At 41.5% G+C, this 14,543-nt stretch overlaps 1 protein-coding gene across 4 annotated transcripts in view; it reads right to left on the bottom strand.

Annotated features, from left to right (window-relative positions):
- The window catches only part of HBP1 (HMG-box transcription factor 1), a 28,307-nt gene extending 19,055 nt beyond the window's left edge, over positions 1-9,252 (bottom strand). Inside the window, exon 1 of one of the 4 annotated variants that reach the window (XM_004602109.2) lies at positions 9,217-9,252. In XM_004602109.2, the coding sequence (XP_004602166.1) occupies positions 9,217-9,231 (15 nt within the window). In that variant the 5' untranslated portion in view covers positions 9,232-9,252. Of the gene's footprint in view, positions 1-8,915; positions 8,972-9,057 lie in introns of those variants that run through there. The other 3 variants (XM_004602110.2, XM_055132532.1, XM_055132547.1) reach the window with 3 other exon arrangements.
- Between the last annotated feature and the right edge of the window lie 5,291 nt (positions 9,253-14,543).

The following is a 14,543-nucleotide window of genomic DNA, read 5'->3' as shown; positions in this document are numbered from 1 at the left end:
TCATGCCTATGTTCTTTTATCTAAAGATCTATTTTAAGTAGATAGGTATTGTGTATTTTAAGTTTATTTACTTCTACTGGTGAAAGTACTCCATTATTCACTCTGAAATAATACTTAATTTACTAAACTATTAAAAAAAGTTATTCTGTTTCCTTTTCCTGAAGACAGATTAGCGGGAAAATAGCAAGTACACATTTTAAGTTTCTAGACAAACAGCCACATTGAACACTCCCTTATTTTATTTCTAATATTCTTTTCTGGATGCTTTCTTCTTCCCTTAAAAATGACCCATATTCTGGGCATTGCTTTAGAGCCTTACTCAATACTGAGAGTAGAATGTTCCATGTCGTGAAAAGGGCACTGGGTTAGGTGTAAGAAAACACGGGTTTTGATTCCAGCACGGTCATTTACTGAATACATCACTTGCGACTGAGTTGCTCACTGGACATTTGCATCTGTAGAACAGGCCTAAGTGATACATGTCCTTCTTTCTGCCAAGTATAAGGATTTTTTAAAAAATGCACAAGAAGGAAATGTAAAATTGAGTCCTGAGAACATTTTTTAATCTCATTATATAGGGCAATGATATACGTATTTTGGGCACTTTTCTAAACAGGACAGTTACTGAGAATAGTGAACAGGCAGTCAGCTATTATGATTTAGCAATTTCCTCTCTGGGAAAGACTATATATCAGATTAATTCATTTCAATGAAAATCACATATCATACAATTACTTTTATAATTAGCAGTTTATCTAAAAGACATCTGAGACTTTCATAATTAATTCTTCCAATTCAGCACACTCCACTGTATACTGCTCAATCATACACATATATGTGTGTGTATACATATATATATATACATATATATATAGCAACAGCAATTCTGTTGGGATATAACAAATAGTTCCTACCAAATTGGTGGGTACAAGAAAAGTAGTAACAGAGTGATTTCTTACACTTATATTTAAGTGGTCAAATAATAATTTTGAGCCTACAGTTTCTCAAAGCAAAAATCAAAAGAAAACTCATCTTAATCAGAGATTAACAGCTCTTACCGTACATAATGAATAGTATGTGCTTAAAAAATGATGCCCAAGCTCCACTTCCAGATATCAATCTGGCTTGGGTTATCATGCTAGCCCTGTTTAGCTTTGTGGGCAACATGCTGTGCCAACAATTCAACCTAGGGCTCCCTCTTGAAAAGCACTCCAGTCCTTTGAGTGACTTCCCTAGTCCCTTGTTTTATTTTTAAAAGAACCCAGGGATAGTGATTACTGAGTTAAAATGACTCCCACTGGAGCTCAATGGTGAACATTTTGTTATGAATCTCAAGGAATCTACACTTTAGTGGAAAGCTACAGCAAGTTATCACAGTTCCATAGATGGTTGGTTAACAATGGGCAATAAAGAGGGCCTGGAGGGATACAATGGGTTTGATCCCCAGCTACCCATATGGTCCCTAGAGCACAGCCAAGAGTAATCCCTGAGCACCGTGGGTGTGGTCCAAAAACAAACAAAATAACTTTTTGTGTTTAGTAAGAGAACAAATGGTAAATGTCATTGACCTGGGGATTTTACCTACAAAACTGAGCTTAAATGTGTACACTGGCTTGGAGGAGTCCTTAGGGCACTGGTGTAGGTAAACAGGCACTCTGCTGATGGATGTGGTGTTGGTATGATGTATGTATGAAATGTTAACAGTATTATATACCCAGCACCTCAATAAAAATGGTTAAAAAAAAATCTGTGCAAGATTATCGTAGAAATAAACGTATTTAAGGGAGTGCTTTAAAAGTTTATTCAGGGAGCTGGAGCGATAGCACAGTGGGTAGGGCATTTGCCTTGCACTCGGCCAACCCGGGTTCGATTCCCAGCATCCCATATGGTCCCCCGGCACAGCTGGGAGTAATTCCTGAGTGCAGAGCCAGGAGTAACCTCTGTGCATCGCTGGGTATCACCTCCCCCCCCCCCCCAAAAAAAAAGTTTATTCAGGGCCAGAGAGATAGCATAGCTGATAAGGCAGGGACTTGCCTTACATGCAGCCAACCTGGGTTTCATCTTCAGTATGGCCCCAAAACTCCATTAGGAGAGATCCCTAAGCACAGAGCCAAAAGTAAGCCCTGAGCACTGCTGTGTGGCCCAAAACAAACCCCCCAAAAGCTTATTCGTGTTTCCAATTTGTCTGTGACCTAGCTTCGGAGAGTTGTGACTCCATAAAAAAAATATTTTTAAAGTTTCTGTGCTTGTGATCGGATAGTACTGGGTTAGATTCTTGCATGTGGCTTACATACAGGTTCTATTTCCAGCGCCCTTCTGGTTCCCTGAGCCCGTCAGGAATGATCCCTGGGCAAAGAGTAAGGAATAAGCTGGGTGTGGTCCAAAAACAGGAAAAAAATTGTATGATTATTAGTAGAAGTTTGATCTGTATACCTGTTTCATATACCTATATAACAACACCAGGGCTGCGTAAAAGTCCTCAGAGTCACAAGTAGAAAAAGTTTAAACAACCCTGGTCTACATATCTGTCCCAAGCTTCCTTTGCTAGTGTTTTCATAAAAGAAAATGCAACTGGTAGCATCGGTGCAGATTCCTTATTTAGTAACTCCTGAGACACTGGAGGAACTAGTCTATGTGAGTTCTTTAAGTAGCTATATTCAGTTTAGATTTTATTTCCACAGAACTATGACATCTGAAGTATAGAGAATACAATTTAACCACTCTTACTGACTCAAAATTCTTCAGGAACATCTCTGGAAATACTATCACGCAGATGAGAGTTGCATAAGGTAGCACCTGTTGCAATTTTGCACTTGACATTCTCCCCATTTTTCAAATCTTTGTTTCAAAATTCAGAGGTGACTCTGAACTCCTGTATCTTCTTAGAGCTATTCATCATGAAAGAGAACCTCTCTTTGGGACCACAGAAAAATGCAGATGATCTTGTCTTCTCCCACCCCTATACAGAACTCTTTGGCATTCTTATTTTTTCCTGTAAAGTTCTTTCTACGCTATCACCAGGTCTGATAGTGGCCACCATTCATTACTCACTTTAAGCTAACATCTCCTTCCAACTTTGGTCAATCTTCAGCACCAAGTTTTATGCTAAATCTTCCCACAACCCTTGAATTTATGAGCTGTGGGGAGAAGGCAGAACCAACCATTATTTCGAATCAGAATTACCTACAAGCCACAAGAAGGACTGAGTGCTGAACTTGTGTTCTCTGTGGTTGCACCTATCACTGAACAAAGGTATTTAAACTGTGGTCTTGAAACAACTTAAGTTTGTAAAAGAAAGCCTAGACTTGATAAATTTACAGACTTCCTTTACTCTGGCTATTTATTACCTGGGGCAGGTAGCTTAGCTTCAGACTCCGCTTCTCTCTACTCATGTTACATGGGCTATGTTAGAATTAAATAAGATACATGAAAACAGAATTCAAACCCATATACAGATCCAAGTATTTCTGCACTTGGTTTTCAGTGAAACTATCAAAAGGACAGCCTCTGCTACAGTCCAGAAACACCTTAAGGCCTTATTCAGAAATAAATTTCCCCAACCCTACAATTATACACTCATTTTACATACCAATAATTTTTTTTTAAATAAGCTCCTTTCTTCAAATATGTCCTGGTAGAGCTAACCCTATTGTTCATTCATACTTCTGTATACTTGTTTGGTATTAAAGAGTCAATAATGACTTGCCTTGTATTTTAGATAATTGCACATTATCTTTTTTTTAATAGATCAGTGATTTGCAAAATAACAAAATTTACTACAAAATGTTATGTTCAACAGTACAAATTTTTATTGAATACAATGGGACAGTCCTTTGGCTTTCATCTTGCAAACTTTTAGATGTAACTAGTACAAAATCTTAAGAAGAAAACTAGAAATAAAAAATGAATGGAAAAGGAAGATGGGACATCATGTATGTGGGCATACATCATGTAATTTATATAAAGCCCAACACCAGGTCGGGGAGATAGTACAGGTAAGGTGTGTGTCTTGCGCATGCAGAATCCAGGTCCTATCCTCAGTACCCCGTATGGTCCTGAGCCCTGCCAGGAGTGATCCCCGAGTGCAGAGCCAGGAGAAAGCCCTTAGCACCACCATGGGTGGCCCCCCAAAAAACAAAAATACTCAACCCAGCTCTGTGATAAATTATTATGGATGAGCCAAACAGGATTTTAATGAATGAAAGAGGTCTTTATCTTCTTTATAAGAACTGAGGAGAAAGAAAAAAGGTCTAAGCCAACATAGGCTACACCCTAGTGGCAGGTTGTCTAGTCCTCCCAGAACCTTAACACCTCGTTGCGGATTTCATTGAGGATCTTCACATGAAGTGGCTCTGCCCCCAACCCCAAACTCCAACTGTATGGGAGCAGAGGATAAAGGAAAAATAACCTACAATTAATTTATACCTTTAAATTGACAGACTAAAGTATTTTAAATAAGTATTTTATAATTTCAGATGAAAAAGTCTCAACAGGCCAGAGACATAGTACAGCTTTCATGCAGCTGACCAGAGTTAAATTCCTGGCATCCTTAAAGAGGAAGCCTCAGTTTACCCTTGCCAGCAGCTGTGAACAGTACCATTTTGGCTGCCCCATCCTACATTTTTGATATCCTGGACTCTGATAAGTAAGAAGGTAACAATTGTCCAACATAAAATTATGCCCAGAGTTTAGGCTCACCAAGGCAAAGAGCCAAATGAGGATGTCAGAACTAGATCCTTTGTAACACTAGTCATCTGATAAGAAATGCAAAGAGCCCAATATTCATTCAAAATGATCTAGGAAAACCTGTATCTTTAACCCTCTCCCCCCACCAATGCTTACCCTCTGTAACACAAAGACACAGTTTTCCTGTTAAAAAAAAAAACACCACCACAAAAAGCCACAGCTAACTTAGTCCTATACTAAGTTCCTCCCCTCTGGGGGAGGTCTTCTACTTTCCAATCAACTTTTTTTCTTTCCAGCTCCGAATCTGAGGATCTTTATTACTCAGTATTTTCATTCTTGAAAATACTGAAGAACCTAGGAAATGCAATGGAACAGAGACCTACTGTCACCAGTTCTCCATCAATCTGTATGGGCCCCAGCACCGCCAGGAGTCATTCCTGAGGAGCCCAGAGCCAGGAGTAATCCCTAAGAATGGCCCCAAACCAAAAACATTAAATGAGTCTCTAAAACAAAATATACAATTTGGCAGGGAGGGGGTGTGCTTGGCCAGCCAAGCTCAGGGGACTCCCCAAGGCACTCTGAGGACCATGCCAAGCACCAAGAATTGAACCCAAATCATGTCCTCAGCACATTGAGCTCTCCCTGGCCCCCAAAACATTCTATTAAATGCTACTTTCTACATCAAAACTGGAGGCCTATTGCAGTTCTTTTACAGTATTTCAATGAAACTTATTAAAAAAAGAAAAAAGAAAAAAATTTCTAAGCAACCGATCAGAAGTGACCCATGAGCATTGCCAGTACTGCTCAAAAAGCAACCAATATAAAAATAAGCTTTCAAAGGAATTGTCCCTAAACCCTTTTGCCAGGATGTTACAGGACAATGAAAACCAATACCTAGTAACCCTCCACCACAGAGGCTGGCATTCTTTTTTGGTAAAACATACTGCTATAGACTACTACCATCTGTATCACTCTCAGCAAAGTCAATCTCTGTGCCACAGCTTTCATTACTGTCATTGAGACCAGTGCCGGACTACTCAGAATTTTGGTTTTATACTACATTCCAGAAGGCTTCTTCTGTTATCAGGCTAGAGGTCTAGCTTTTTAGTAGACAACGTGTCAAATCAGTCCCAAGTTTTTTTTTTTTTAATTCCACATAGGTCCAATATGAAATGCTGATAGTAACTGTTGATACTAATATTCACATTAATATTTAATAAAGATGAACAAAACACCCATGATACACTAGAAGCCATGGATAAAACTTCAAAGAAACATTCTCAATTTAAATAGTAAGATAGAATTGCATGAAAACTTGATAGTCAAAATTCACTTATGAAAGAACCCGTATTCTAGACACCACGACAATCAAAACTTTCCAGCCCAGGGAGCACTGAATCATGCAGCCTTGGTCCTAACTGGGCTGGAGAGGCGCCCCTCCAAACAATGGTATATTAAATATTTCAAAATTCTAACCATTTGTGATATTAAAAAAAAAACCCTAAAATCCTAGAAATAATTCAAAGCTTAATCAACTATTATTTCAAAAGAAAATCATTTTTTAGTTCTCTATAGGATGTCATGACCGGAAGCAGCAAAAAGGAAGTCTTAATATAAAAGAATATTACTGCTGTGTAGCTGAGGATGTTGCAATTTTTACTTGTGTTATACAAAGTATTTTTCAGCTTCATAATTTTAATTTGTTCTGATTTATATTTTCATTTTAGAATTCTCTTCTATATATACTGAATTAACAGCGCAGTGTGACAAAAACAATGACATTTTCATTTCCGAAGAAAATATAGGAAACTAGTTTACAAGTCTATCTCAAGAAGCCTCAGGGCCTACCAGTTTATTATTTGTTATTAAGCTCAGCTCAATGGCCTACCCTAGAACTACAGGGCGGAGAGGGAAAGGCTCAAAGGCTAGTAACACCCATCGGAGAATTCTTAAAGAAACAGTACCATATGTTTACAATCCGGGCGGCAGGCACTGTGAGACCCGGAGGATGGAGAAATTAATTTATACTAGTGTAAACTAGAAAAATAAATGGTGATTTCCTTGGCAGAAAGAGCTAAAAAGATGAAAAGCAGAGGCGAAATCCGTTTTCATTCTATAATGAGAATTACCGCCGTTGTTTTTTTTTTTTTCTGGCTGTAAAGAGCTTCCTCAGAAGTATCAAGTCGCTGAAAACTTGGAACAGAGTAGTTTTCTTAAAAAAAAAAAAAAAACAAAAAAAAACCCTCTTACGTGTGGACTTATTTCCAAAAACTTTATATCCTTAAAATGTTCTCAGAGGCAGAGATGTTATTATCCTTAAAATGTTATTAGGGTACAGCGGGTAGGGCGCTTGTCTTGCACACAAGCCTATAAGGATCCCGGCACTCCCCTGAGCACCAACAGGGAGGGTAACTGAGCAGTGAGGAGTAAACCCTGAGCACAAACGGGTGTGGCCCCAAACTCAAAAACAAAAACAAAACCTTAAAAATGTTGCCTGCCAAGCAAAAATGCAGTAGTTGAATCAAAGAAACTGAGCTGGTGATCCCAGGACGTTTTGTTTCATCTGCCCTACATGACCAGGTATGTGCATATAAGGAGAAATGATTACAACTTAACAGCACTTCACAAACTCATCTTATGATGAATAGGAAATGGGTTAATACTGTAGTTTAACTATACTCACCAGGCTGTACTTTACAAACCATTGCCTACTCTGTAACTGGAAACTACTAGCTTTTAATGCCCCTTCACCCGATTCTTTTCACTAGGTTAGCAGGCTAAAAAGGCAAAACCAAAAAATTAAAAAAAAAAAAAAAAAGAAAGAAAGGCCAAAAAGGAAAAAGGGGTAGTGGTGAGGGAGGGCGGGCCGGAGCGAGAGGGCAAACACCAGTTTATATCATCAACAAACTCTGAAAGTATTTACAAAGCACATCAGCCTAATAAACTTAAGTCCTGACAAACTTTTTGTGTGGTTTTGATTCTCAAAAGAATAACTTGATTTCCCACTATCAAGAGACCCGTTATTGCCAGCGAAGAAAAAGAACTGCTCAGAACTGTTAGGGTCCTAAAACCTCCTTTCCTCCACCTCCCATCTGAAACACCCTTTATTATTTTGAATACATACATATATAAAGGAAAGGGGAGGGGGAGGATGAATTAATTTCTGAGTACTGCCCGGCTTTCAGAAGCTCACTTTTAAAATAAAAATTTTTTTAAAAATTTAAAATAAATAAATAAATAAAAGGTTTCTGGCCAAAAACTCCCTCCCCCCCAGGAACGCTCCGTGCTATCTACCCTGCAAGGGGTGGGGGTGAGATTTCCCCCAGAGGCCCGCAAGCTAAAGCAGCTAGAAATAAAAGCTGGCTTAAGCGCCCCCCAGCCCCGCAGCGGGGTCGACCCCGGCCGGCTCCGTCTTGTTTTTGTTCGACTGGGCCGCAGGCGGCGGCGGAGCCCGGGAGGCGGAGACTTGGACGCGGCGGCCGGCCGGCCGGGGCCCCGGGTGGCAGCGAGGCAGCGCCGCCCCGGGCACGCCGCGTCCCTCCCCCACCCGCTTTCGCCATTCATCGCCTCTCCTCCCCCTCCCGCCCCCCCCAGCCGTCATGTGACCGCAGCCCGGACTCCGGGGCTTGTTTTTCCCCCGGGCTCGGCCCCAACGGCGCAGGCGCCGCGCAGCCCATTCATTCGAACTGCGTAACAATGAGCCCCGGGGCCCGGCGGCTCGGCGAGGGCCCCCAGCAGCTCCCGCCCGGGCCCCCCTTCGAGAGCCCCCGGAGAAAAAGCCGTGGGGAAGTGGGGCCGGCGGCGGTCGCGCAGGACGTCTCCCCGCCCCCACCCTCCCCTGCACACCCCGCACCCCGACCCTCCGCCCACACGCGGGTGGGGAGTTGAAGTCAAACTTTCCGGGGACAACCCCCCTCCCCCCCGCGCCGCGTCTCGGACCTTCGCCCCTCACCCCCCCGCCCACCTCCCGACCCCAGCCAGACTTGTCGGGTCTCGGCACCGGAGCCGGCCACCCACCGCGCACCCCCCACACACCCCGGGGGTAGCCCGGAGCGCCGTCTCCCCTCCCCAAAACCCCAGACTCCTCCCAACCCCCCGCCCCCGAGACCCCCGCGCGCAGCCGCCGCCGCCAAGCCCAGGTGATCTCGCGCGCCGCGCCGTCCGGTGGGTTCCCCTGGCGGCAGTTCTGGGACAGTTAGTTCCACCAGTACCCCCACCCCTCTACCTACAAGGCATTCCTTGGAGGAAGAGCAGAGTGGACTTGAACTCGGCTGGGCACGTCCGATCCCCCCCTCCCACCCCCCACACTCGGGATCCTGCCCCTCCCTTCCCCACCCCCACCCCTTCCCGAACTGAAAAAAGACAACAAACCCGCCGCCGAGTTGCGGGCTGCTCGGGCGCGGGGCACGGGGGCCGCGACAACACCACCAATAGCTCGCGTACCCCTTCTCCGACTGGCGCTGGCCTCTCTGGCGCGTGTTACTGCTGCCGTCACCGCTCTTACTCCTCAACCGAAACTTTCCTACTTACCAAACCCGTCGCCATTACCAAGTCTTTCAAGCTTCGTCTTCCCCCTCCCCTCCACCCCCTGGGGGTAGAGTCCCCGCCCCGCTTTCTAGCCCTTCGATTGGTCGGCATAGCTGCCAATCTATCTTTCCTCTTTCCCATTGGATGATAGCGTTATCCGTCTCGGGGGCCGGGCTTGTATTGACTTTTGTGTTGTGTTTACTGGAGAAGGCGACGTGTCAATCACCAGAGTGAGGGCTTTGGATTGGATTGCTGCCGAGACTCCGGAGGCCCAAGCCAAACTTTGACCTCGAAGTGGATTGTGGGTTCGTAGTTCTAATCTTGATCGTATCTCTAGTAACCCGCCGGCGGGGAGAACCGGTTGGACTACATTTCCCAGAAGCGCACGCAAAGCGAAGTCTTGATAGTAAACAAGAGTCATAGGGACACGTGTATCAGCTCGTTTGTTTTGGTGTCTGGGACAAAAGGGAGGGGGCGGAGGAAGGGAGTGTTTTAAAGCTTCGACCTATTCTCTTTCTCTGGGCCTCGGCTTGCTCTCGGAGTTTCCCAGGCCTCTCTCCCCAGTCTTTGCAGACCATAAGCAGCCAGAGTTGCTCGCTGCTCAGAATTTGGCAACAAGCCAAGGTATTGTTTTAGTACGAGGGGAAGGAGATGACTGCACAAGCGGAAGCTAGGCAGCTTCGCGTAGTACCTAGTCACCTACAAATCAGTCCTGGGCTCTGGGGGATAATAAAGGTGGTGCTCGTCTTCCAAGGAAAGAACAAGAATTACTTTATCCCGAGCCTTGCCTTGGCACCCCTATAGCAACTACTTGAGATTTCTTGACCAACTCTGTTCTAAACTTCGCGCAAGATCTGGCGAGTGCGCCTGGTTCTGAGCTATTTGCAGATGAACCCCTAGAGAGGCGCTTTGGGTCTAGACTTATAAAACTGAAAAAAGTAGGTGTGCGGATTAATATAGGCTTTGAAATTAAGACTTGTCAAAGCGGTGATGCATGTTGACCAGCTTGCTCTTGCTAAGGTAATAATTTGACCAGCTGATTTAGTTTGTGAATCATCTGTGTTTCTCTGGTGACTTGTTAAACAATATCCTCATCCGGATAGCTTCCCATTGATTTTTTTTCTTTTTCTTTTTTTTTTTTTAATGCCATTCCACTTGGTTTCTACTGGAGTTCCTCCTTAAGTTGCTAGCTAAAGCCCTGACTCACTGGCTGGTGGCTTCTCTGCTTTATAGTTACCTTCACTTTAAACATGGCTCTCCCCATCATGGTCCATCTAGCCTTTAATTGGCATTTCTACCATTTGCATTACAAAGGCGTTATTATCAAGGCTTCTTACCTTTGAACCTTTAATGTTTAATCATTTAAGCTGTGTTTTGGGTTTGTATCTTGAGATCACTATGTTTAAAATTATGAGGAGGAAAGCTTAAACTAGCAATTTTGAAAAGAGCTTGAAATCATCTTTGTTCTTTTCAAATTCTTACATTTCTAAATCTCCATGAAAGCTACATAATAAATCAGTAAATCTAAAATAGTCATATGTTAAATTTTCATGTAATCATTTAAGATTAAAATCGTAGATTTTCATTCCTTCCAAAAAATACAAAAAGCATTATCCCCTCTCCGCTAAGAGAAACTACAGTTTGAGCCAGTGCTTCCTCTTTTTGCATAAATCTGAGATCCGCTGGGCCTTAGACTGGTTGGGTCTGTCTTCAAAAGCTTTCTATTTGAATCTTTTTTTTTTTTTTACTACAAACTTCAGTGGAGTTGGAACATTGAACGCCAGAAATAACTGTCTTATAAACAACTTTGTAAATCATGGTGCTTAAATTGAAAGAATAAAATCAGTGAAGCTCTTTATTGATGGACACTATAAAGAGAATACTTAAATTTCAGATCAAGACGTACATGATAATTTTGCTCACTGGCACTGTTCACATTCATTCAAAATTATGCATTTAGTTAATCTGTTGACAACTATGCTAATAAGCAAAAGTATATATTCACATACTTTTCATTCTTTTTCAAGTCAAAGAATGGGTAAAATTCTGATAAATCACAAATGTCATTATTAGAATTCTTTTACCTCTTTAAGTGGATATTTAGTCCTGTCTTATGACCGGGAAGTTAAATGACCACATTAGTATTTTTATGGCTATCTAACATGATCATCATCATTAATTCTTGCATGACTAAGAAAACCAGCCAAAACAAAGATCAAAGTGCAAAAATCCCCTTGGGATTCATTTTATATGTAAATTCTATTCTTTTCTTAAAACAGATATAATTAATTTTTATATGTTCTTCAGATGTTTCCATATAATTGACAGTATAACAACCAAGAGTAGGTGTTATTTTGAAACCAGTTACATGTACTAAACATAAACTATGCCAAAATATGTCAGGCAGCTTGTAAAATTATTTCTACTGTTATAAAGTTTTGTTTTGTCAGACAAAAACACCCTACTATTTAAAGGTAAAATTAAACACTTTTCATTGATTCCACACACTTGGTACATCAACTTTTTTGGAGAAAAATTAATGGAGAAGCACACAGAATTGCTCTAGTGCTGAAAATGTCAGTGTTTAAGGGGCTAAAAGGCAAGCAAATGAAATAACCCAAGTACAAAAATTAGTAGATGGAGCTCATCAAATGGCCTATAATAGTGCCTTTTTTTTGGTGATGACAAATTCACAAAAAAAAAATCCACACATTTTGGGGCTGGAGCGATAGCACAGCAGATAGGGCATTTGCCTTGCACGCGGCTGACCCAGGTTCGATTCCCAGCATCCCATATGGTCCCGAGCACCGCCAGGAGTAATTCCTGAGTGCACAGCCAGGAGTAACCCCTGTGCAGCACCAGGTGTGATCTAAAAAGCAAAAAAATAAAATAAATCCACACATCTTACTACACTTACTAAAAAATTCAACACTGCCCCCCCCCCCAAAAAAAAACCAAGTGTAAGAAAATGCCTGGTCGCAAATGTCATTTTAGAGTGTAAAAAAAATGCATATCTCATGCTTGTAATTCAGTTAATTCTTGATGAAAAGTTTAGATTTTGCTCAGAAGCTATAGATAGGCCCAGCTCAGGCTCTAACCCCATCTCATGCCCCACCCTTTGAACCATCACCCCAGGCTGGCAGAATCTAGTTTTTGTGATTGGTATGTGGGTTCTTTATCATGATAAGGGGAAGAATCAAGGGCAAAAGGAGTAAGCCATAATTATTGTTGGGTTTCTAGTTTGGGTAGGGTTTCTGGCATAGATAAATAATGTGTACATAGTATTAAAAATGACAGGGGTTGGGCAGAAAGATAGTACAGAGGTCACTGACTTATGGGACCCTATGGTCCCCTGAGCCAAACAGGAGTGATACCTGAGCATAGGACCAGGAATAAGACTTGAGCATGCCAGGTGTGTCCCTCAAACAAAAACAGACAACAATTAACAAGGTGGGGAAGATTATAGAACAAATATTTGGACACTGGGAGAAGGGGGGTGATGTGTTTAACTTCAGTAGATGGACTGCTATACTGCTATACAGGCAAGAAATCCATGTACAGGATCCTTTAAGGAGCTGAAGATACTTGGCGTTTAGAAGGTCCAAGTGTAGTGAAATAAATTTGGTTGTCCTTGGGACATAGAGACTATCTTTGTGGTCTCAGTTGCCCTTAAAAAGTTTTCTTATAAGAGGCCCAACTTAGTTTAAATGGAAATATATTTAAAGGAGGCAACTAATAAAATGACTTAATACTACTTCAAGAAGCAGAAATATAAGGGATTCATCTGTTGAAATGAAAATTCCTGTGGCTTTTATTGCATATTTTCTAGGATATTCTATTTTATTCCAATTATCTAAACTCTTTATTTTTTAAATTTTGGTTTTTGTTTTTGGGTCACACCTAGCTATTATCAGGGGTTACTCCTGGCTCTGCACTCAGAAATAATTCCTGGCAGTGCTCAGGGTACCATATGGGATGCCAGGGATCGAATCTGGGTGAGCTGTGTGGATGGCAAGCACACTCCCCGCTGAACTATGGCTCGGGCCCAATCTGAACCCTTTAAAATGACAAAACGGTATAGTAGAGATGGCATATGTATTTCTATGTTCATTGCAGCACTGTTTACAATAGCCAGAATCTGGAAAAAACCAGAGTGCCCCAAAACAGATGACTGGTTAAAGAAACTCTGGTACATCTACACAATGGAATACTATGTAGCTGTCAGAAAACATGAAGTCATGAAATTTGCATATAAATGGATCAACATGGAAAGTATCATGTTGAGTGAAATGAGTCAGAAAGAAAGAGACAGACATAGAAAGATTGCACCCATATGTGGAATATAATGTAACTGAGAAGTACAAGTTGGCAACGATGCAACTTCTGGCAGATATCTCTCTGGACTTAGTTACTAAAATACTAAATTACAGAAACCCAAAACTGAGAGGCCGCTAAGTGTGGTCACTCGACCTCATACCTCTTCATCCTCAGCAATGGAAAACAAATTATCTAATGCTTCCTTTTCAGCAGGTCTGACTTTTTAGGGGAGAGACTCTCCAAACAATAATAGTGAGTTTTGTTGAAATATTGTATGCAATCAAAGTGAAAGTAAAGTGAAATTTATTAGTTACACAGGCGGGGGGGCTAGGGGCGTGGGGGGGTTAGGGGTGTGGGGGGGTGGGGTGGAGCTATACTGGGATTCTTGGTGGTGGAATATGAGCACTGGTGAAGGGATAGGTATTCGAGCATTGTATAACTGAGATTTAAACCTGAAAACTTTGTAACTTTCCACATGGTGACTCAATAAAAAATTTAAAAAATTAAAAATAAAAAATAAATTAAAAAAATAATTTAAAAAAATGAACATATTTTCCCTCTCATGTTCATTTGGTATCCTAGGTGATGTTTTTATGGATGCCATTCAGATGTACCTGACTCTATAAACTGATGAAGAGTTGTATCACAGGAGTAATATGTGCATATCTTCTCACACTACACATTATTTTACTTTTATTTTCCTCTCTTCTATCCCTCTCAACATATTTAACTCCTTTCCTGTTAGCATTTCTTATCCCAATTTTTGGTTAGCTTCATATGCCTTCTTTTTTTCCTGAGCAATCTATATATAGATGCTTGATAAAGTTATGAGAAAATAAGCTACATGAATTTTCCTATTAGTAACTAATGTATTTGTGTTATCTGTGTGTTATGTGCTATTTGAGCATTGACTGTTAAATAGCTTCACTGTGCTGTAGGTGTCACTTGTTCATCACTTTTGTTTGAGAACAAGTCCATCCTCCACTACATTGTCTGATAAGCTCTTCTCATTT

The sequence above is a fragment of the Sorex araneus genome, chromosome 1 (assembly GCF_027595985.1).
Source record: "Sorex araneus isolate mSorAra2 chromosome 1, mSorAra2.pri, whole genome shotgun sequence".
Classification (NCBI taxonomy): Eukaryota; Metazoa; Chordata; class Mammalia; order Eulipotyphla; family Soricidae; genus Sorex; species Sorex araneus.
This window is presented reverse-complemented; position numbering and strand designations above follow the sequence as displayed.